The sequence below is a fragment of the Furipterus horrens genome, unplaced genomic scaffold (genome assembly GCF_987537825.1).
Source record: "Furipterus horrens unplaced genomic scaffold, mFurHor1.1.pri manual_scaffold_6, whole genome shotgun sequence".
Taxonomy (NCBI): Eukaryota; Metazoa; Chordata; class Mammalia; order Chiroptera; family Furipteridae; genus Furipterus; species Furipterus horrens.
The window spans coordinates 188,105,885-188,130,324 of NW_028327176.1; the positions used below are offsets into that span (position 1 = coordinate 188,105,885).

A 24,440-nucleotide genomic window follows, 5' to 3' on the forward strand; every position below is an offset into this window, starting at 1 on the left:
TACCTCTGATTCTGTTCCTGTTCTGGTTTGCTTAGTTGCATTTTGTTTTTATTTTTTAGATTCAGTTGTTGATAGTGGTGAGTTTGTTGTCGTTAGTAGTAGTTCTATTTTTAACTGTTTAAGGAAACTTCATGCTGTTTTCCCTAATGGCTGTATCACTGTCGTTTTGATTTGCATTTCTTTAATGATGTGTGATGGCAAATATTTTTTCCTAGGCTCATTGGCCTTGTGTATATCTTCTTTACGATCTGTCTATTAAAGTCCTTTGCCCGTTTTTGAATTGGGTTGTTTGTTCCTTGAAAAAGAACAAAGCTGCAGGATTCACTTCCTGATTTCAAAGCTCACCACAGAGCAGTAGGAATGCAAGCCATGTGGCCCTGGCAGACAGGACAGAACAGCTCTCAGGAAAAAACTCCTGCATGTAAAATCAAAGGACTTCTGACCAATTCGCCAATGTCACTCAATGGGGAAAGGGTAGTCTTTTCAATGAATGGTGCTGGGAAAACTGCATATTCCTAAGTAAAAAAAATGAAGTTGGGCCCTTACCTATGACCATATATAAAAAATTAACTCCAAATGGGTCGAAGACCTAAAACTATAAGACTCTTAGAAGAAAACATAGGGGGACAGATGACATTGACTTTGAGAGTGGTTAATTTTTTAGCCATGACACCAAAGGCACAAGAAACAAAAGAAAAAACAGACAAACTGGGCTTCATCAAAATGAAAAAGGTTTGTGCGGCAAAGGACGCTGTCAAGGTAAAAAGGCTGCCCATGGAATGGAAGAAAATACTTGCAGATCATATATCTGATCAAGGATTACTATCTAGACTCTATAGGAAAGAGAATTCCTAAAACCCACATGCAGTTTTCAGAGAAAATCAAAGGATGCTGAAAAGCAGTTTATACCCTACTGTCCCCGGTACTCAACACACCTGGACCAGTTACCACCCACATCAAGTAGAACTTCGTGGAAGAGTTGCTGCCCTGCTCGCGATCATTATTATTCACACGAAGCATCCAGGATTTCTGCTGATAGACTGTGGGGACTTTAATTAAAGGGGAAACGCTTTTTCTCTCTTGCAGCTAAGCCGAAGAGTCACATCTGGCAGCTGAAGGATCCCGGATGAGAAATGCCGCTGCCAACAGGATCATAAATCTGCTGTTATTGATTTTCGTTTCCAGGCTTTAGCTGCTGCTTCATGCTTGTGGCTTTGTCTCCCCCCAGCCTGGCGTCGTGCGCTAGCCCCGGCGCTACCTAAGCTCAGAACTTCTCTGAGGACTAAAATATCCCTAGAAAAGCTCTGGAATCCAGATCAGAAACCACGTATGACAGGATATCATGATTCTTTTCATGACGAGGGATTTTTAGGTTCAGTTTTTGGGGAGGCTTTCCATTTTGCGTATGTGAGCCAATGATGGGTGGAAAACATTGCTGTTCTGGAACGCACTGCGGTTGTCCAGTGCCCCTCCACCCCCTCGTTTTATTCACCTGTTTCTAGCAAGCGCACGGGCGCTGAAGCTCCGGTGCGGGCCGACCCTCAGGCCTGGCCCAGCGTGCAGGCCCAGTGCGGCACGAGGAAGCCACATCCCACAGGGTGCTGCTCACACCCCAGACATCCTAGATTCGTGCGTGGATGGTGATGATTCTTCTGGAAAACGCAGCGATGTGTGTGGTTCTAACACACTCGCCTATGACGACCAACCCATAGGGGTGACCGTAAGCCATCCAGAGGAAGGGGACCATTTGCACGGGTCCCCGGGAGGCTCCACGTGGGGACCCTGCCTGTGCTTGGCTTCGGGTCACGCCTGGACCTCCAGGGCCTGGTCTCTGACGTAGGAGGCTGCTCTGCTCCGTGGACACCAGCAGGGAGAGGGCTGTGGGCCAGGCCACCCTTCTGCTCGGTGGCCTTGTCGGGACGGGGTGACGGGGGCCTTCTGCCACGCAATTGTCTCCAGGGGGACCTCGAGGGACATGCTTCTCTGAGCATTTCCTCCCAGTAGTTACGTGAATTTTTAAAAATGTTAGCAGAAGAAAACCTTACTGCTTTGTAAGGAAGCCTCTGGTGGGGACAGCTGAGGAAGTGAAGGGAACGGGAAATAAGCAGTGGAACAGACTGAGCGCAGGGCAGAGCTTCCGGGGGTTCAGTGGGAGACTCTGACCCCGCAGGGCTGGCAGGGGAGGGGAGCTGGGGGGTGGCACTGCCGCCCAGCTCCCCCTGGTGCTGCGGGAGACCCAGCCCCACCCCCAGAGTAGCCAGCACTTGGACCAGCTAAGACCTGCCAGCCTGTTTCTGTATGTTTTGTGAGCTAAGAATGGGCTTCACGTTTTTAAGTGGTCAGAAAGTGAAGAGGATTTGTGACACATACAATGTACATGAAACTCCGATTTCCGTGCCCGCCCAGTTTCTTCAGCACGCAGACACACCCGCTCTTTGATATTGCCTGTGGCCGCTGTCCCAAGGCAGTTGAGTACTTGAGACAGAGTCGCTGCGTGGCAGGGAACCTCGGGCGTTCGCCGTTGACCTTGACAGAAAGGCTGCACCCGCCCCACAGCCAAGGTCGCAGTGACCAGCAGGGGGCAGCAGAAAGCTGTTTCCGAGCCCGTCTGGGGAGCCTCAGGTGGGGTCCTCAGAATGAGGGGGGTGGGGTGGGGGGACAGGACACTAAGCTGAGGTTTAAGATGGAGAGACAGACCTGAGGCAGAAGCGCCTGGGCAAGGAGCACGAGAGGAAGTGGGGGTGAGTAGGAGTGAGCAGGCAAGGCCCAGGGCAATGGGGCAATAAGAGGCTATTCTGTTGCTGGAGCAGAAAAGACGAGGCCGGCGGGGGGTGGGGGGAAGCAGGCAGAGCGGGGTGCCCAGGCGGGCATGGGGGCCAGGACGCCACGCAGGGCCAGGACCGTGGGGACGGCGGCAGTGCGGGGCCACTGGCGGGCTTTCGGTGGGAGGGTGATAGCATCACCTCTGGGGGGGCAGACTGTACCTCTGCTGTGGTGGCCATGCCTCGGGACACGGTTGTAGCAACCAGCCCAGGGTCATGAGGAAGAGGAGGAGGAGGAGGAGGAGGGGCAGAGCAGCCGTGGGCACTGTGACACAGCCCGGCTACAGTAGGGCTCCCGCTCACGGTGCCTTGGGTTCTGCTTTCCCCCGGGACAGGCTGGATACGCAACGTCCCTACTGTTTCTTTCTCTTTCCCACCTTCTTCCCCGCTGTCCCAACCATGATGCGGCTGGTGCGGGGAGGGCTGTCCTCTGCCTTTGGCCTAGACCTTTTCTTTCCGGTGGCTGGTGGCTCCTGCAGATGCGGGCTTCGCCGTTACAAGCTGGTCTTGCTAGTTTTGTTCTGTCTCAGGGAGTGGTCTTCATGGGGGCAGAGGGCACACAGACTCCTTTTAGAATCTGGTGAACACCATCGCGGACCCCAGAAAAACGTGTGCGAGCAGGTAGGCTCGAAGTCTGAGATGGTGGCGGGGCCTGGGCCTTCCCTGAGCCCTGCCCAGTTGAGGGCCCTGACCCATGGGCTGCACAGCTCAGAGTCGGCTGGGGGGCCAGGGGTCGTCCGTCTCCCAGCCTGGTGTTAGGTGCTGTCTGCCCCCCTCCCAGACCTCCTGCCTGTCCTGATTCTCTGACTATCCCGCCCTTCCTCCCGAGACGACCTGAATACGTGACCTCTCTTTGGAATGGATAAAACCTCCAGAACACGCAAGGCAGGAAGATGGCCTTCCTAGGGTGGCAGGCCGGGCGGCTCTGGGCCGCAGTGTGGGTGGCATGGCCCCTCTGGGGGAGTTGCCCTGAGCAGGGGACTCTGCCTTCTGGCCTCCAGGCCGGGCGGGCTGACCCCTCCCCCAGCCCCCACCCCATGCATCGGGCACGGAAACACTGTGGTCCCAGAACTTTGAACAGAAGACAGTTTATTTTGGGGTCTTAATACCTCATAAATCCCCTCTCCTGGGAACAAAAAGAGCACTATATTAGACACCGTCTTGTTTAGGAAATTATTAGCCTCTATAGCGAGAAATAAGTAGATTACATTTTTTAAAAGATTAATTTAATCTCCATAACAAGGAACATTTAAAGGAATATAGTCTTTCAGTTATAAAATATTTCCAGAGAACAAAGAGAAGCTTGGAAGCCTGAACTATTTTTCAAGTTCTCCAGATTTAGAAAAGCAACTCCAGCACCAACTTATAATAAACACAGTCATTCCTGGCGCTTCAGGTCCCTTGTGTGTGTGTGTGTGTGTGTGTGTAACAGCAGCTTCAGTGGCATGCACCTCCCCTAGCATCCAGCTCACCTCTTGAAGTGTATAATCTAATGACTTTCTAGTGAATTTACAGTTAAGAACCATCGCCACCATTTCATTTTATAGCATTACTGCTACCCCAATGTCTTACATTTTAATCATAAGAAGAGACGCTAGAAAAATAATTATTTTCATTTACCACTTCCTGTATTTGCCTCGCCTCGGTTACATTCTCACTAATGATGACCTTTACTGATCTCTCTTCCAGGCAGACACGAGACGGCTGGGGCGAAGCTCTTGCAATCTTATCAGGAACTGAGGTGAGTTCTGTAGGAAGACAGGCCGTGCTGGGCCCTCCATCCCCGGAGCACAAAAGGCCTGCTAAAGAAGTCACAGAGCTCTTGACTTTCAAAGGTCACTGCTTTGGAATGTAACTTTTTGTTTTTTTTTAAATGGTAAAGTGCCTGGAAAAAACTGAAACAGATATTTCTGGATTCTTATGAAAAGCCTTCTAGAAGCTAGCGTGGTGTTTTCTCACAAAATGTTTCATTTCTTAAGTCCTCCTTAAGTGTCATAAGAAAACAAAATATTATTTCTGATGGCAGTAAGTGAAATTCCAAACCAAGCTTTTGCTTTTGTGAATCATTCATCTCTCCATCATGTTTTTTAAAGTATATTTTATTGATTATGTTGTTACAGTTGTCCCAACTTTTTTCCCTTTGCTCCCCTCTGCCCAGTACCCCCCCCTTCCCTCCAGCAATCCCACCCCCCCCCCCTTAGATCATGTCCATGGGGCATGCGTGTAAGTTCTTTGGCTTCTCCATTTCCTATATTATTCTTAACTTCCCCCTGTCTGTTTTGTTCCTACCAATTATGCTTCTTAGTCCTGGTACGTTTTCACCCTTTCTCCCCCTCCTCCTCCCAGCTGATAACCCTCCAAATGATCCCTATACTATGATGCTGCTCCTGTTCTGGTTGTTTGCTTAGTTTGTCTTTGTTTTTGTTTTTATATTTTAGATTCAGTTGTTGATAGTTGTGAGTCTGTTGTCATTTTAGTGTTCATAGTTTTGATCTTTTTCTTAAGTAAGTCCCTTTGACATTTCATGTAATGATGGCTTGGTGATGATGAACTCCTTTAGCTTTACCTTGTCTGGGAAGCACTTCATCTGCCCTCCCATTCTAAATGATAGCTTTGCTGGATAGAGTAATCTTGGTTGTAGGTCCTTGCTTTTCATCACTTTGAATACTTCTTGCCAGTCCCTTCTTGCCTGCAGAGTTTCTGAGAAATCAGTTGATAGATTTATGGGAACTCCTTTGTAGGTAAATCTCTGCTTTTCTCTTGCTGCTTTTGAGATTCTCTCTTTATCTTTAATGATTGGCATTTTAATTATGATGCATCTTGGTGTGGTCCTCTTTGGGTCCAATGTGTTTGGTACTCTGTGATTCCTGGACTTGTACGTCTATTTCCTTCACCAAATTAGGGACATTTTCTTTCATTATTTTTTCAAATAACTTTTCAATTTCTTGCTCTTCCTCTTCTCCTTCTGGTACCCCTATGATTCGGATGTTGATACGTTTAAAGTTGTCCCAGAGGTTCTTAATCTTCTCTTTTCTTCAATTCGTGTTTCTTCTTTCTGTTCCAGGTGAATGTTTATTTTTTCCTTTTGCTCCAAGTTGTTGATTTGAACCCCGGCTTCCTTCCACTCACTGTTGGTTCCCTGTACACTTTTCTTTATTTCACTTTGTATAACCTTCACTTCTTCCTTTATTTTGTGGTCATACTCAGTCATTCCTCTGAGCATCCTGATCACCAGTGTTTTGAACTCCGCATCTGATAGGTTGGCCATCGCTGTTTCATTTATTTGTCTGAGGTTTTGTTCTTTTCTTCCATCTGGGCCATATTTCTTTGCCTCCTCAATTTGGCAGCCTCCCTGTGTTTGTTCCTGTGTATTAGGTAGAGCTGCTTTGACTCTGTGTCTTGGTTGTGTGGCCTCATGTAGTAGTGTCCTGCAGGCCCAGTGGCACAGCTTCCCCTATCACCCAAACTGGGTATTCAAGATGTACCCTTTGTGTGGACTGAGTTCACCCTCCTCCTGTAGTTGAGCCTTGGTTGCTGTTGGCAGACCAATGGGAGGCATTTACCTAGGCCAGTCACCTGCAAGGACTGGTTGTGACCACTGACCACCAACCTCCGCCCTCCGTGGAGGATCAGCTGTGCAGGGGCAGGGTGGTGGTGCCCCACGTGGTCTGTAGCTGTCCACTGGGTGTGCTAGCCCTTGGGTTTCTTGGGTGGTGCAGGCCAAGGTCAGCTACCACCTTTGTTTGTCCTGGGGCCACCCTGCCTGAGCTATAAAGCAACCTGAGATGGCTGCTACTTGTGCTGGGCTTGGAGATTTCCAGGCAAAGCCAAGCTGTGAATCTAAGCTGGCTGCTGCTAGTGCTCAGCCTGGGGCTCACTGAGGCCTGCTCTTGCTTCTTTGATAAAAGTTAGGAAGTTGTGAGGCATGAAGCAAGACCAGCCATTCATACGGAAAAGCAGCCTGGGTGGGCCTGTAAGTTGGTGGGGGGGAGTCTCTGGGGGCCCCTTAGCCAGGCCTCGGAGTCTCAGCTACAACACCAGCTCTCTGGCTCCATCTCAATGGATGTCCTTTCTTTAACTCCGCAGCTGTCAGACTTCCATTCAGCTCGATTTCTGACGGTTATGGCTGGCGGTGCTTCTCTATTTTAGTCGCAATTTTGATGTGGTTGTGCAAAGAAGAGCCACGCCTGCCTGCGCTGCCATCTTGTTGCTTTCACCTCTCTGACATCTTGCCCAGGCCTGACACGTGGGAGACGTTGGTGGGAGAAACACCAGTGGGCTTGAATAACGACCTGAGCGGTGTTCACTTTATGTGCAGGGATGGCAATGTGCAGACACCTGGTTCCACTGAATCTACTCAGTGTTGCTAGAAACTCCCCACAGCAGTTCTTTTGGGGGGGGCCATGATAAGATTTTCTAAACTCAGGACTTTTTCATTTTTTTACTCTTTCACTTTTTCCTGACTTCTTTTCACACAGGTTTCTATTGGGTTGGCCAAAAAGTCCATTTAGTTTTTTTGTAAACTAAAAGACACATTTTTTATTTTCACCAATAACTTTATTGATTTGGATATTTTGAGTATCTTCCACTGTTAGCGTCTAGTGGGGAGAGGCCAGGGGGGCTCGCAAACACCTTCCAGTGCATAAGACAGCCCCACAGCAAAGAGTTATTTGGCCAAAATGTCAACAGTACCAGGAGCCTTCACCAACCACTTCTGACAGGTTCAGTCAGCTGCAGCCCCTTCTCCATGCACTGCACAAATTTTGTTTCTGCGTTTCAGTTCCATTTTTACCTTTCTTGAAATAACAAAGCATAATACACCAAAAATGTTGTGTTTTCTTCCAATTTCAATATTAAAATGGCTGCACAAAAATTCACCAATTTTGATAAGTTTTTTAATGCACACTGGTATGACAGCTGTCACGATACAATCTAACAACATTAAAGACAACTAAGTACTGCTAGAGTCATCGTATGGAAAAAAACCAAACGAACTTTTTGGCCAACCCAACAGTTCCTTTCATGGTAGATTTTACACCCATGACATTTCTGGCGCCCCTGCCCTTGTGGCTCCCACTGAGAGGACACGCAAGCGCATAAGGAACACCACGTGCGTGGCGTCTGGACTCCAGAGCAGCCAGGTCGCCGGCCGGGCCCTGAGCTCACCAGCTGTCTCAGAGCGCATGGGTGGCATGTACACTGGACACTGGTCTGCATGCTGTTCATGTCCACATTCAGGTCCCGGGGCTTCCCGCCCTTCACTGCGCAGCAGGTCCAAGCGGGGGCGCTGCTAAACAGTGAGAAGTAGAAAAAAAAAAATCACAGGTAGAGAACTTTACTTATAGGATGAGATGAATCTCGTGTGTTTATAAAACTAATTCTTACGTTGTTTATAACCCATTTCTCGTTCCTGCATTTCTCCCTGGCAGCAAAATTTCCGTGGTTCCTCCCACCCCACCTCCCTTCAGTGAGAGCTGGTGCAGCAGCAGCCCCGGCCGGGTAAGGTGTCTGCCCCGGGGGCTTCCCCAGGAGGAGGGCGGGGGAGAAGCAGAGGCGCGGAGACCGGGGCTGGGAGGTTGAGGGCCTGGTGGCAGAGGCAGCCAGCTGGGGCTGGGGCAGCCATGAGCGAGGCAGAGAGCAAAGGGCCGACTGGGGGTCGGAAAGTGCTTGGCTCTACCCAGTGTCTGTGGTGCCACCGGGCTTTGGGGACCCCAGGACCACCCGCATTAACAACTGACTCATCTTCTGTCTGCACCCCACGTCCTTGCCTACACTCCCAGCGCCATATCTTTCCTCTTGTCTTTTCGTTGCCTCTCTTCCCCGTCTGTGCTGTGCCCGCAAGTGTGGGGCCTGCTGAGGCTCAGGGTGTCGGGGGGGCCTCCGGGGGATGTAAAGGGAAATGCATTGATTCACATGTCTGTGAGAGTGGGGGTGCCTCTGGAAATGTGTGTGTGTCTTCTGTTGTTCGCAGACACTGATGCAGACCAGGAGGGCTCCCGCCTGAGAGGTGGAAATGATTATGCGCACCTGGCGTGCCCTCCATGACTGGCGTGAGAAATTAACGAAATCACGCCCACGCTGGTCCTTGCAAACTAAAGGGCCTTGGAGGCGTATGGTCTCGATTACTTTCATTATTATTAGTATTCTGTGAATGCAAGGGAGTAAGCACATATAGAAGGGTACGTGCATCTGCTGGGGAGAGAAAACACACCTTCAAAATCCTGCTGTACTTTGTCCTGGAGATTTTAAAGTCTCCAAAGCAATTGGAATGCCAGCATGTTTAGGACATATTCACTGGGTGGATGGATGGATGGATGGATGGACAGACAGATGGATGATGGACAGGCAGACGGATGGATGGATGGACGGACGATGGACAGACAGATGGGTGGATGGATGGACAGACGGATGGATGGATGGGTGGACAGACAGATGGGTGGATGAATGGACAGATGGGTGGATGGATGGACGGATGGACAGACGGATGGATGGATGGGTGGACAGATGTGTGGATGGACGGATGGACAGATGGATGAGACTTACACAGGGAAGTGATCTTCTTTCTGTTGTTTTCTTTCCCTTTTTCTTCTCTCTCCTGCTCATGGAAGCAAGACTAACCCTTGGCTTCAGGCTGGTCACCTTGTGCTGGTACCACTGTCAACTCCATGACACATGCATTCTGCATGGTGATGGGTGAGGGTCAAGAAACAGGATGCATGGGGACAATCTTCAAGACAATGAAATGTCAGTCGTTATTTCTCAGAGGTCACTGTTCCCTTGTCAGCGACCCCTTGATAAAGCTCCTTCCTTTAATGTGGTGTCAAAACCCAGAGGAGAAAAGCTGAGTCAAGAGGACACCAGCCCCTTGAGAGGACGGTGCTCTCTCTACTCCAGGCACGCACACACCCCCACCCTTGGCATGCACCCCGAGCGCCCACGCCTGCCGGTGCGGGAGGGCTGGCTGCCTGGAGGGCAGGGGGCGACCGCGCTCACGCCCTCTCCTCTGTCTCCTTTTCAGATCCAGGAACTCGGCCAGTTTAAAGGATTTAATAAGTCTGTGGAAAACTTGTTCCTGTCCGTCACCACCCACGTGAAAAGTAAGTGGACGCCTTTTCCCGGCAGCCCCTGGGCCGGCCGAGCCCGCAGGCCAAGGCTGTGACGGGGCCCCTCGCTCTGTCTCTGGCTTCTGGGGAAAGCCCCTGGCCCCTCACCCCTCCACCACAGAGCAGGTCCCTGGGGCCCTGGGGAGAAGGAGACCCCTTCAGCTTGCTGGGCTGGCTCCGTTCTCCCCCACTCCTGCGCACACCTGCTAGCGCCAGCCCCCATCTGTGCTTCTCCCAGGGACCCACACGAAACCCAAGGGGTGTGATTCCAGTGAGTCCCAAAGCAGAAGCTCTCAGGCCGGGGGAGGAGGGACCCGGTCGCTGTCATTCACCTGAAATTACTCTTACTCTCATCTAGTCTGCTTTGCCCTTGGTAAATTTATTTTCTTCAATGAGCAGTAATCATGCTCATTGCAAGGAGCCCAGACCTACTGCTTAGAAATGTTCTTTCAACATTCTTTCTGCTCAGATATTTCTTCCTGTTTATCTGATAAAACTCAAGTCCCAGAACAGGCCCCGTGGGGGCCTCCCGAGGTGACGGAGCAGCCCAGGCACCTGGAGAGGCTGCTGAGCCGGATCCGGGTCTTGGGCATCTGTTCTCTCTCGCTGCTTCCGCGTGGCTTCCGTTCGTTTGTCAGCCCCTCTGTGCGGCGGTCCCGGCCTTGCACGTGGCCCGAGGCAGCCTTGCCGTTAGATTCCATTAGTCCTCTGGGTTCCCACAAGCCCTCCTGAGCTGTTTCCCGAAGCCAAGCGAAGTAAAGCCGCTTTTCAGATGAGCAGAGGTGACTGTGTCCTGCGACCGTCTGTCCCCCTCTGCTCAGAGCGGGCAGCAGCTGAGTTTCATGACCTGCCTCCTGCTCACAGAGCCTGGAGGTTTGCGCTCACCCCGTCCCGCGGCTGGACTCTGGGACGTGGCTCCGGCTGCGGCAGCCGCCGGCACTCGGGGGCCCGCTCCTCTCCCGCTGACACCGAGGCCGACTTCTCTGCAGCTCTTTCTAGAGGCACAGCCTCTTCCCAAATCCGCGGGGCGCATGCCCCCACCCCACTGCTGCTCTGGGATCCTGCCTCAGCATTGCCTCGGACCTTGCAGCCCCCTCAGCCCGACCCCCGGAGAGGCAGGATGCACAGCTGGTCTCGTCCCAGCCCCCCTGGCCCTCCTCCGAGTGCAGGGACCCACACGCTGGCATCCTTGGGTGGGCTTAAGCTCCCTGGCCTGGCCTGTGCACGCGTCACGTTCGAGACTTGCTGGTTTAGTGCCCGGTTGTGACCATGTCATTACAGAGCAGCAGACCCAGGTGGACAGCTAGGTAGGGGGACGTAGAGCAGTGCCCCGCCTCCTCCATGGGACGTCCCCTCCTGCTTGTCCAGGCGCTGCTCCTTCACAGGATACCGAGCCCTCAGCCCGGGGGCAGGGACAGCAAACCCAGGTCTGAGCCCCTGGGAATGACGGTCTGCTCAAGACCCTCTCGCGGGTCCTTCCTGCTGGTCTCACAGGGACGGGCTCAAGGCTGCACCCCTCCCCCCACCTCCCCCCACCCCGCGTCCTGTCTCTGCCGTGCGACATGAAGTGCCTGCTGGGGCTGACCCGTGCTCCTCTGGGTCTCGGGCTGTTTTGATGTGTCTCCTTGATCCTGTTTGCCACCTGCTTCCTACCAAAGTGCACCTAGAGGAAAGGCTAATTCTGTTGGTGCCTGGGGCCCATGGGGGGTGGCCGGAGGGGACCGGGGCCTGAAGTTTCAGAAGCTGCTCCAGAATTACGACCTCCGGTGGCAGATGTTGCCCAGCAAAGCCGGTTCTGCTGGAAGAACAGTTATTCCCGCCGTTTTATTACCACCGACCCAGTCCCATGGGAGAGGAGGAGGCCGTGAGGGCGTTGATTCTCGCTTGGGACCGTCCTGTGCTCCCTTCTGTTCCTGTTCCCTTGCGCGCCAATTATAAGCCTCCTGCTAGAACCTGACTTGCTTAGTGAGCCCCCACCCCCATCTGTGAACATACACGGACCAGATGGAGGAGGCACAGGCTTTGGGGTGAGCGCTAAGCAGACGGCTGGGGGACAGCGCGTTCGAGGCCTCTTGCACCCATTGAAACCCAGGCTGGGACGTGGCTGTCAGGGCGGTGTGCCCGCCGTCAGCTCCGCAGGCCTAGGCCGTGTGTGCTGGGGCCTTTCTGGCTTCCGGGCTTAGAAAGACGTCCTGTAGCTTCCGATGGAAGTCTTGGCAGCCGACACACAGGTCCTGCACATCCCGGTGGGAAAGGCGAACGCCGGGGCCCTGGGTGGCACATGAGGGACCTCCTCCAGGGAAGAGAGATGCTCGGCCGACGGACCCCGGGTAGTGCCTGCGGGATCCCTAACAAATGGCAAAGAATGAGGACTCACACAGCGTCACCCCCTGGGAGGGGCCAGAAGACCCACGGGCCCTAGGGCTGTGCCGTCCAGCCCGGCGGCCCCAACGGCAGGTGGCTCGTGAAAGCAGCTGGCCCGAATGAAGAGTAAAGCACACACCAGATTCTGGAAACTTAGCACTAAAAAAATAAGTTTACCTGGCTGCTGTGGCTCAGTGGATTGAGCGTTGGCCTGCGAACCAAGCATCGCTGGTTCGATTCCCAGTCAGGGCACATGACTAGGTTGCACGTCAGGTCCCCAGTTGGGGCGCGAGTGAGAGGCAACCACACGGTGATGTTTCTCTCCCTCTTTCTCCTTTCCCCTCTTTCTCAAAATAAACAAACAAACAAATAAATAAATTATTTTAAATAAATAAATAAAAAGTTTAAAATTTCATTAATAAGTTTAAGATCAATTATATATTTTAGCAATATGTGGATATAGTTCATTAAATGAAACGTAGTATTAAAATTATTTTCCCTTTTCCTTCTTTAAGTGAGGCCACTAGGAAATCTGAAGCAACATGAGCCTCATCATTGTGGGCAGCACTGCTCCAAGGATAGTTCAAGGCCGTCCTTTGAGAGGACGGGGGGCCTCGTGGGAGAAGGCGGGCAGTTCTGGGGGCGGGACTTGCCTCGGAGGTGGCGCTCTCCCTGCTGTCTGCCTCTTTATTGAAGACCACTGTTACACAGCAAAACCAGCACCATTGGAAGTCAGGTCGCAGGTTTTGCTTACTGAAATAGTTACAAGGATGCCTCTCTTCAAAAGTCAGAATAAACTGTAGTGAGTGATGAAGTCTTTGTAAAGAACCCCTAACAAAGTTGGTTAGGCTGCCTCCTCTGTGTTTGGACAATCGTACACGGGACGTGTGGCCCAGACGCGAGGCAGGCTGGGCGGGAAGGTCTTCCTGGGACTCCCGTGTGGACGGTGGCCCTCAGCCCACAGAGGTGTGCGGGCGGCCACACGGTCACCTTTTCGGGATGCAGCTCCTCTGCCCTGTGCAGGACGCAGTGGTCCCCGGGCCCAGCACGCAGTGTCTGGGGACGCCTGGCTGTGTCCAAGTTCCCCCAGGCCGGAGCTTGGTGTGGGGCACACGCTACCCTCACCCCTCTGCTAACTTGTGCTCATGGGCCCCTCCTTGTGTGGTGGAGGGACTCCCTGAGAAGGACCCCCAGGCCTTGGCACAGCTATGTGCCCACCTGCCATCCTCTGTTTGTTTTCTAGAACTCTCCAAGTCCCAGAATGACATGACCTCTGACAAGCAGCTCCAAAGCGCGAGCCCCACGCAGCGTGCCAGCCGGACAGAGAGAAGGAGCCTGTCTGACACGGCCATCAACGTCACCACCAGGGTATTCCCCAAGGCCACCAGGCCGCCACAAAATTGCTTTCTAGCCCATTTTCTCTAGAGATTTATCTTTCCTTTTCTTTTATGACAAAACATTATGCAGTCTTTAAAACATAACTGTAAACCCCTCTCTGTGCGGAGGCCGGCCCAAATGCAGATGCAGAAAACGGTTCACAGCAGGGAAAGGCTGCAGCCTAATTCCCAGCCCCTGCGGCTTCTGCGTGTCCCCGGAGCTCCCTGCAGGCTTCAGGGCACAGCAGAGGCGAAGGGCCTGCGGGGTGGAGACTGCCCGGTTGTGCCTGGACTCCGCAGATGCCCTCGCCTCTGTTCCCTTCCTCCGACATCCTCTGCTTAAAATTTGTCCTGCTCTCCGTCAAGACAGAACCTAATGCTATGTGATCAGATGCAACCGTGAGGGAGGCTCTTTATCGGTCTATAAACCACACGAGAGATGTCACCTTGTAAGGACTTTTAGGGAAAGAGTGGCTCTGGCTTTCACCAAGGTTATCCAAGCTTGGAACACCTGGGGATCAGAAAACCTGGGTTCTAGTCCAGCGGAGGTGACCCGGCTGGGGCAGGTGCCGCCCACTGGTTGTTTACAGGGTTGACATGACTGTGCTGGCCGGCTGGACAGGCGCCCCTTCTCCGCAGCTCCATCTAGGATGTTCCCAGACAGACTGCGCTTTAGGCACAGGCAGGAGGTCAGCCTCACTCTCCTGCGGGGACTTACACACACACACTCCCGATTCCAACACCTGCCCGCATCGGCTCCCCTTGCCCCTGGTCAGCTCCCATGAACTCCCAGCCTCAGGATGCCCCCTGTGAAACGTCCCCTGTTCTGACAGGGCACAGGCTTCCTGTGAAGACCCCCCTGAGATAATATAGTATCTGAATTGCTACTTAAGTTTTTCAAATTTAGAACCTAAATTGCCAGCGTTTCTCCTAACGCACCAGACTCTGAACTAAACGCATGACCGGGACTCTCATTTTATCCTACACTACCCCGTGAGGTTGGTGTTTGGCCTCTCTGCCCCCATTACATTCAGGGAAACTGAGGCTCGGAGAGATCATATCACATGACCCCGGTTACGTAACCAGAAAGTGGTGGGCAGCTTTGGTTTGGAGACAGGACTCCGGAGCAGCGATTCTCAGCTCCGGTGTGTTCGCGAGTCGCTGGGATGCCGGACAGCAGATTCCGATGAGTGGCCCCGGGCGGGCGTGAGACACAGACGCTCAGAGGCATTTCCGAGGAGCTCTCGGCGCTGCTGGCCCTTGGGCCTCGCTGTAGGAGCGGGTCCCCCAGAGTGTGTGAGACGCATGTAGAAGGCAAATGAGCATGTTCCTGTGGGCCTCCCAGGATGCAGGTCAGCACCATCCCGCGGCCATCCCCCCATCAGCGGACAGGAGGGGTCACTGTGCGCTCCAGGGGCGCTGTGTTCCGGGAGCAACAGCGGCTTTCGTTCCAAACGGACCACACTTAAGTCTTGCAAAAAGCCCGAGAAAGATAGCGTCACTCCACGATAAAGGTCTAGGGCCTGAGTGCCAGCCAGGGGCGAGCCAACTTGTCTGACGCCACAGAGCTCGTAAAGGCGGAGTCCGGAGCAGAGCTGCGTTTGTACGATTCCAGGCTCCACACTCTGCACGTCTTCATTCCGGAAGGAGGACAAGGAGGTTCTCCTGGAGAGATGGTTCAGAAAGCAGATTCTGGAAGCACAAATAATCCTCTTCCTCCTCTGGGTGGGGTGAAGCCTCTGATGCTAACATGCAGGTCAAGGGCATAACAGGCCCTGTTCCCCGCGTTTAACTTTTTTAATCCTTAAAACAGCCCAGTGAGGACACGGGCAGAGAGACGGTTGAGGGCATACTGGGGTAGGAAGTGAGGGCCAGCCCAGGTAGAGCCTGCTACAGGGACCTCCTCTGTAGCATCTGCCAGGAGAGACGCCAGCAAAGCGTGTGTCCCAGTTTTGACGTCATTGCCTTGCGATGGGACGTTCCGAGCATCCACACTCTTCGCTCCCAGGTTTTGGAAGCGGATGTAACCTGGCATCCGTCACCTTCACCCTCCCTGCTGCCTGCGCACCCGGAACAAGCCTGCCAGGCAACTGCGAGGTTGTCCGACGGGACCGGGGAGCCCGGGGCGGAAGCGGGGAGGAGCAGGGGCGGCCGTGGCTGCAGAGGCCCCCTGGTGGACACGCTGTCCTGCAAGTGTCCACGTCACCACCACGCTCTTGGCTGCACACGCTGACAGCTTCGTGCAGGCATTTTCTGTCCCCGCCTTACCTGAGGACATGCCTGCTTTCAGGAGCGACTTAGCCAGTGTTTATAGAGTACTTGGCAGTCACGCATGCTCTGTACATGCTAATGGCCACTGGGTTGAAATATAAAGAATGCGGCTGGAAACAGGACATTTGTCAGGCTGCAGGGGCGCGGGCCCTGGCTGCTGAGCTCCCGGACGCGGTGCTCACGTCTCCCCGGGACACTGCGGGCCTCACGCCCCCGGTAGGCACACAGCGCGCTGCCCCGTGGGTGAAGGCGTGTCAGCGCCCACTTTGCAGGTGGTTACAGCGGGGCATGGAAGTAGGAGATACTTTCCTTAAAGCCACCTGGTGACTCCAGGGTGTTAACGGAGGAAACAGCTCAGGATCTTCCGTGTCACTTAAGTTTGAGCTGCATGTTCTGAAAATGTTCACTTAAGAAGATGGAGCCTTCAAGAAGGGGAACCTCTCCTTTGAGGGTTCATGTGCATTCCAGGGGCCTTTACTGACGAACCTCCTATTAATCTGGGGTTGAGCTAGACTGGCCATAGAAACACACACTTACTAACCAGGAAGGGACAAAAAAATCTGTTAGGAGGGGCCGTGTCTGAGGAGAGGGACAAGGGACAGAGGCGGAGCAGACTTTATTTCGTTCTATGCGCCTTTGTGTTATGCGATGTTTCTCAGGGACACCTGACATCTAAAGAAACCACCCCACCCCCACCCCCACCCCCCAGGGCCTGGCGCTCCCTGCACATCCCCACCTGCTGGCGGCACCTCAGAGGCCGAGCAGCCAGAGGAGGAAGCCAGCAGCGTTGGGTTCTGACCTTTAAGGTCCTTGGTCCTCAGACTGAAGGAGCCTCGATCTTTCTGATGGCCCAGGAGAGGTGGTCTTTTCAGCTGGGATTTAACTCAGCTCAGAGCATGTGTTATTGGCCAGGCCCAGCCTGGGTGTTTTTCTGATACCTGAGTGAGTGTCTGTGTTACAAGGCAACGCTCACGTGTGCCGTCAAAAGCATCAGTGGGCTGCTCTCCCTCCTCTTACCTAAGATCAGCAAAAATCCTGAACATGCGTATTGAGTGGTTCCATAATGCGATCAAATGGTTATTGATCTTTCAGCACATGATATTGAACTTGACTCTTGGCAGTGCAGACCTCATTCAGGGCCATCATTTTCTCTGTGATCTGGCCCAAACTAGATAGGTATTGAAATGCATTAAAAAATCGCAGGGGGGAAACGTCCGGTCTCAAGGATGTCGATAAGCTGCTGTTTGGATCTCAATGCCCTTCCATAAGGCACTGAACTGGCAGCGTCCTCCACGTCCTTCAGAACTTACGGGGGACTAGGGGACACAGAACGTCCAGTCGAATTTCTTCAAAATAAGCGTATCTTCAAAATCGGATCCATTTTCTAATAATTTCAAAATATGTATTTGCATCTGTGCTTGTTTACAGGCGCCCAGAATCCTAACACATTCAGAGGCGTAGTCCACCCTGGCTCTGACCTTGACATGCCGCGTGCCCGCTGTCAGAAAGACAGTCCTCTCGTGCCTTTCCAGAGCTTTGTGCCATCAGTTTTCTTTATGATGAAAAACGGTGTTGCCTTTAGGTAGACTAAGTACATGTTTCTGTGTTGAACACCGAGGAGGTACAAAGCTTTATGCTCATATTCCACTCCGTTTTAGTCTTCCCGTCCTGGTCCCACGAAGAAGCGTGCCCATTGTGGACGGGGCCACCCCCTCCAAGTGCACACGCACGGCAGAAACACCGCACTGCGCCACACGCCCCCTTTGGTCACTTGCTTCTTAAAGAAAATCTAACATCTTGTTTTTACTCTATCTATGTCAATGAATACATATTGTCATTTCAACAACCCCTTTTTGAAAAAGATTTTATTTATTTTTCGAGAGGAGGGAGGGAGAGAGAAGGAGAGGGAGAAAAGCATCCATCAGTTGCCTCTCATTCGCCCCCAGCTGGCAACCCGGGCCTGTGCTCTCCCTGGGAATTGATCCGGCGACCTTTCGGTTTGCAGGCCGGCGCTCAGTCCACCGGGCCGCCCCAGCCGGGGCTCCACAGCCGCTCTTCAGGGCTTCTCATTTCTGCTGACAGACTGCCCTCTTCTGAGGCTGACTCGGCTCACACGACCTCAGAGGTGCAGGGGCCCGTCTGCCAGCGCTCCTGCCAACACCAGACTTCACACTTTTTACTTTAATAGTTTCTCCTTGAGAGACAATGTTTTAAAAAGTTACAGTTCTTTAGTTTCAGGTGGGCCTTTGTCATACCCCTTTCTCTTCTTTAAATGCCTTTATTCTTGAAGCCCCCCCTTGCCCCGCCCCTCGCCCCCACACTCCGCCCCTGTGCCCACCCTGCGGAGCTCCCCCGAGCTGCCTGTGCTCTGGACAGCCTCACACGACACTGTCACCGTGTGTGTGTGATCTCGTGCCAGGGTCTGCCTGGCCTCTGGAGTCTCTGTAGTTACATGGGTCTCTAGCAGGTCTGGGGACGTGCTCCGTGCTTGCCCGTCCCGATAGCCCCTCCACTCGGGTGCCTGACCTTCGGCTCTTCCCCCAGCCAGACTTCAACACCCCAAACAGGCCCCACTCCCGCTGACAGTCACCCTGGCATAAACCCTCCCCCTCCTCCTTCCCATCGACTTGGCTCCTGACTCCATTACCATCGCATGTCTGTGTCCCGCGAGTGGGGAGACCTCGGAGCACAGACTTTGCGTCTTCTCCTCCTTCCTCTTCTCCTCTCCTCCTCCTCTTGCCGCACCCAGGACGTAGGGTGGTGGGTTTGGACATGGGGATGCTTCACAAGCGTCTGGGGGACTTAGTTGCTGTCCTGGGGAGTGAGGGGCAAGGACAATCATTTGGAGGTAACCATGTTTTTCACGTGTCTTCTAAACTTCTCGTTTAGTTTTTTAATCCTGAAAATTATGACTGCGGCGTGACCGTTGTATTTTAAGTTCTACGTCTAAGCCAGAAAAAAAAGTCTTGATTCAGAAACTTTCTATCTTCAGCTAAAAAGTTTCCCCACCTTGCCTGCTGTGTTCATTGTTCTACACTAGCACTGACAGGACTTCCTAGCCACGGCTACATGTGGCCACTGAGCCCTTGCAATGTGTCTAGTACAACCAAGGAGCTGCATTTATTAATTTTATTTGAAATCAGTTCATTGGGACTTGAACGTAAGTAGCCACATGTGGCTGGTGGCTGCCATATTGGAGAGCACAGCTGTGTACATGGCAGAGGTACCCAATTATTAGGAAAAGTATTTTTATAAGATTTAGAGATATATTTAGATTTCTCCCTTTTTCTCTGAGCTAAAACTCTGCCTATTCAGTGAGTATGATATTTCATGTGATTAAATGCCAAGATCATTATTAAGCCCAAAATGTGGACTCAATATCTTTAAGACCCTTACTAATCCATGAGTAACCTGCCCATTACTGTTGGTGAACATCCCAGAGCTTAATGGTGTCTGCCCGAGGCCCCGTGGGGGGTTGTGTGCGTGCCTTTGCCCCACCGGGCAAACGTACGCCTCCCACCCTGCACCTGGGAGTTCACTGCACTTGCTGAAGTCACCCTCCTTGAACAAAGTCAAACTGGGATGCGGACTATATTATAAATTTTGTGTTTTATTTTCCAGAAAATCAGTGCACCAGATATCCTCCAACCCTTCAATCAAGAGAGTCCCAAATGCCCTACTAACCCTGTTTTGAAGCAAGAAGATCTCTTATCCTGTCCAGCACCCAGCCCTTTATTCTCAGGAGGCGTGAGACAGGTGAGTCTCTGTCTGATACCTTTGACACATGAGGTGTGGCTGTCACCATGATGTCGAATTGCATTGGTGGGCAAGGGGAGGGGTGAGTGGCGTCTTGTGGGATAAAGTAGGGAGTGACCACAGAGCCTGGAAAGATTATTTTACCGAGGTTGGGAGCTGGGGGATGGCAATTTTTCTTTCTTTACACCATCTTACTGTGAACATCTGTATATATACAGAGAGTAATGAATAATGCATAATGGTGTCTTTGGATGAGAAGTTTTTCATTTTGATGGAGTTTAATTTATCAGTTTTTCTTTTGTGGCTATTTCTCTGTCTTGGCTACTCACAAGTCGTGAAGCTATTCTCCTGTTTTCTTCTAGAAGCGTTATAGAAGTCTGGCTTTGATGAATAGGTCTTGGTCCGACTCATTAGTTTTTGTGAGCGGCGTGAGGTAGAGACTGAGGTTCATTTTTCCCATGTGGATACCCAGTTAGTCCAGCACCATCTGAAAAACCAGTGAACAAAAACAACCCTCTTATTTCTCCGCTGACGGTGGCGGCTCTGCTGGGAAAAGTGCGGCACTTTCCCTGGGTTCTCGGTTCTGCCCCGCTGACCTCTTTGCCCTTCTGTCAACGCCACCCTGTCTGGATTACTATTGATTAATTGGAAGCCTTGAAACAGGTAGTTTAGTCCCAACTTTGGTCTTCTTTCTCAAGGTTGCTTTGTGATGTGTTAAATGTAGTGTCTGTCTCTTTATAGGGAGGCCTTTAATTAATTCATTTTCTTGTCCAAAGTGTATTGGAGGGCCAGGTAGGCAAGGGTGGCTGGAGAGCATTCTCTCCTGGAGAACATTCTCTCCTGGGGTTGAAGCCTACAGTGGGTGGGAGACAAGGGGGCCACAGGGGCGGCCTCGGGGAGGCTGTGGTAAGACTCACTGGTCATTTGTCTCTGCCCCAGGTGACAAAGGGCCCCATGATTCCAGCCAGCTTGAGCCTTTCTAAGACGGATCGCAGAGGCTAACCCTGACGAGGGAGCACGAGGGGCAGCTGTCCCTGAATGGCCCAGGGTCCCACTAGACTGGACTCTCAGCTCCCCATGGGCCAGAGTCCTGCCTCTGTGGGCCCAGAAGCCAACACACAGGCAGAGACCCGCCCCATAGATGGTCCACGGGTGATGCACGCCAGCCCCCACCCAGCTGCCACCACCGCCCCCTCTGCTTCCCCTATTCAACCACGCCAGCCTCTTGCTGGCCCTTGACCTTGTCAAACTCACACCTGCTCGGGGAGGTTGGTTCCGTGGCTGTTACCTCTCCCAGGCCCCAGGCTCATTCACTCCTTTCCTTCAAGTCTTTGCTCCAAGGTCACCTTCTCAGGGAGGTCACACCCGCTCTCCCATTGTCCTTGCCTGCTCCTGTTTAATCATCTTCTTATCAAGGTCTCCAGCTCTGCAATCTGCAGGTGGCTTATCTGTTGTTTACTGTCTATTGTGATTTCCAAGTGCCCAGAGCAGCGCCTGCTCCTTAATTGGCACTCATTATACATTTGTGGCAAGGTCGGACTCATTCCTTGTCTTTGCTGTGAGTTACCGAAACCTACTATGTGCTATTACCTTCCACAGAAGGGAAAACAGGCTCACAGAGGGTAACTGCAGAGCTCAGATTAAACCTCCAGGGGCTGTGGGAGTTGGAGCCCAGGCTTTTTGTCCTGTCCCCGGGGCCGACTGACTTCTTAAACTGAGTGGCTTTCCTGACACCACCTCCTGGTCCAGCTTCACTCATCCGGGGCCGATGCGCCCCTAGAAAACCTTTACAAGTCACGGGGAAAGATGCTGGGGTGAAGGGATGCGGGTGAGCGTCTTCATCTCACTTGGAGTCTGTTTCTCAGGCAGTTTCTCAATGCTCTAGTCTCTCTTCTGAAGGCTCCTCCAGCTGTGGCCCCAGCAGCACCCTCGCGAGACCGAATCCTTGCGCGTCTAATCCTAACCTGTTCCCTTCAGGCTGAAGCCGTGTTTGTTTGAGGAAACGGACGTCCCACAAAGCAAATAACCGATTATGGCTTCTGCCCGAAGATGTAGCCTTCCCCCGAGAGACATTTCCCTTCTCTGAGGTGCAGGAAATGGAGGGCTAGAAAAAGCTTATTAAATCTCTACTTAGAACCAAAGTGGAAATACAGATGGGCAATAAATAGGGGGAAATTCAACATCCCAAGTAGTTAAATCAGTGCAAAATTAAAGGAAGCACTATTTTGGGACCATTTTAGCAATTTTTAAACATCATACAGCTTAGCCCTGGCAGCTGGTTGGAGCATCGTTCTGTGCACCAAAAGGTTGCAGGTTCGATCCCAGCTGGAGTGCCTATGGGGGGCAACCGATCGATGTTTTCATACCTCCCTCTCTTTCTCCCTCTCTCTCTCCCCCCAGTAAAACATATTCAGTAAAACATATCCTCAGGTGACGATTAAAAAACTTTTTTTTTAAAGAATAAGATTGTATGAGCTTTCTTAATAGGCAAAGACTGTGTCTGGGCAAGACAAGGCCTTCTGAGGGTTTCCCATCCCGTTAGAACAGAACACGTGGCGCCGTTTTTGGCAAAGAACAAGCTTGTACAGCACTAACTCAGCGTGAGTCAGGTTGCATGCTCGGTGTGTGTTTTGACTGATCTGATGTCTTGAAATTGAAACTGCAGAAGAATTGATTAACTGTAAAGTAACTTATTATAGCTGTTGTTTTCATTTCAGGGAAGTCTCATCAGCCTTAACAGCACTTGTACAGAGGCTGGCGACTTCGACAACGCCGATGTCACCGGGGAAATAGAACTCGCTCTCCGGTACAGCTTCAGAAGCCAGTCCTTGGACGTCTGCATCAAGGCCTGTAGGAACCTCGCCTACGGAGAGGAAAAGAAGAAGAAATGTAACCCGTAAGTTTCTTTTCCTAGGTTTGACTTTAGATGAGAGACATATTGATTCTAAAGTTTACATGGAAAGTCCAGGAATAACCAAGCCAGTTGTAAAAATTTAAAAAGACATAATATCCATAGACTTACATGAAGAATTACGGTAAAGCAGCAGCAATCCCAACCATGCGTTACTGAGGCGAAGCTAGACAAGTGGGTTAGTAGAGCAGAATCAGAAGGCCAGATACAGACCCCAGCACACGGGGGAGCGTACATAATCCAGGGGCTCTCAGAGGTCATTGCAGGAAAGATGAACTCCAACACGTGGTGCTGGCAATTCTGACTTTCCACATTGGAAAATAAAATTAAAACTGTCTCACACAATCCATAAACAGATTAAATTTTTTTCCAACTGGTATATATGAATGGTATTAAATCATTATTTTAACATGCGTTTCCTTGAAGATTAAGAAAGATAAGCAACTTCTCATCCAGGTATCAGCCACTTAGGATTTCCCTTCTGTGAGCTTCCTGTCATCTGAAAGATGGCAGAGTAGGCAGGAAGCATCAGGAATCTGTCTCCCCGCATAGACAATAATCGCACTGGCAGAATCTGCCTGATGTAGCTATTTTGGAACTCCGGAGTCTTTTGAAGGCTTGCAACTCCCAGCTGAGGGCTTCCATGGTAAATTGGGGTTCATGTTGGTCAATTTCAGCTCTTGGCACAGTAGCAGCTACACACCCTCCACCCCCAGCCCCTTGGAGGGCAGCTGTGCGTGTGTTCCTAGAGCGGCGTGCACACAACTTGCAGGAGCTGGGCGGGCAAAGAGGATCCTGCCCTCCAGACAGCTGGGCTCCGTGTTCTGATTGCTGGTGGCTGTGTCTGATCACCGAGGAAAAGACAAAGAGGCATCAGCCATTGTTTCATCTCCTCCCATTGGTGCAGTCCCGCCCCCTCCTCTGATGGATGTAATTTCCAGGGGGTTTTGAGGGCCAGTGCCTTTATTTGTCTCCCTTTTTCATTTTTCTCATCTTAGAAGCCAGACAAAACAGACTAGGGCATTCAGAATTAACTTCATATGAGGTCTGTCCAGAGAAAAGTGCAACCATGGTTAACATAATGAGAACAGTTTGTGCGACATTGATGTGACCTGTCAGCCAAGGACAGTAGGCTGGAATGTGCAATCTGATTTCCAGGGTTAACACATTATTAGACAGAACAGAACAAGATGTACAAAGAAACAGAAAACTTTGGTCCATTCAAAGGGAAATAATAAATTAAAAGACACTATCCCTAAAAAAAGATCTGATGGCAGGTTTACTAGACAAAGACTTTAAAACACCGTCTTAAAGATGTTCAAAGAAGTAAAGGAAGATGTGGCAAATGTCAAGAAAATGATGTATGAACAAAGTGGAAATATCACTAAAGAGATAGAAAACATAAAAAGAAACCAAAAAGAAATGCTGGAGCTGAAATGAAAACTTCACTGGTGGGATTTGAAGGCAGACATGAGCAGATGGGAAGACAGGTCCATGGAAGATATTACGTCTTAGGAATAGAAAGAAAAAAGACTGAAGAAAAGCAAACAGAATCTAAGGGACGTGACGGGGCACCAGCAAGTGGACCCACACAGGCATGTGAGAGTCTCAGAAGGAGAAGAGAGAGAGCAAGAGGCAGAGAGAATATTTGAAGAAATAGCCGAGAACGTCCCAAATCTGATGAAATACATGACTATAAACATTGAAGAAGCCCACCGAACTCCAAGTAAGATGAACTCAGAGAGACCCTCACCGAGACACAGTATGAACAAAGCTTTGAAAGTCAAAGACAAAGAGAATCTTGAAAGCAGCAAGAGAGAAGCGAATCCTCAAGAAG

General features: G+C 51.6%; 1 protein-coding gene across 1 annotated transcript in view; it reads left to right on the top strand.

Moving 5' to 3' along the window:
- Positions 1-24,440, top strand: part of SYTL3 (synaptotagmin like 3) — a 61,558-nt gene that overhangs the window by 26,536 nt on the left and 10,582 nt on the right. Inside the window, exons 4-9 of the mRNA XM_090280039.1 lie at positions 4,512-4,563; positions 8,252-8,321; positions 9,841-9,919; positions 13,533-13,657; positions 19,558-19,692; positions 22,410-22,588. Of these exons, the coding sequence (XP_090136165.1) occupies positions 4,512-4,563; positions 8,252-8,321; positions 9,841-9,919; positions 13,533-13,657; positions 19,558-19,692; positions 22,410-22,588 (640 nt within the window). The remainder of the gene's footprint in view (positions 1-4,511; positions 4,564-8,251; positions 8,322-9,840; positions 9,920-13,532; positions 13,658-19,557; positions 19,693-22,409; positions 22,589-24,440) is intronic.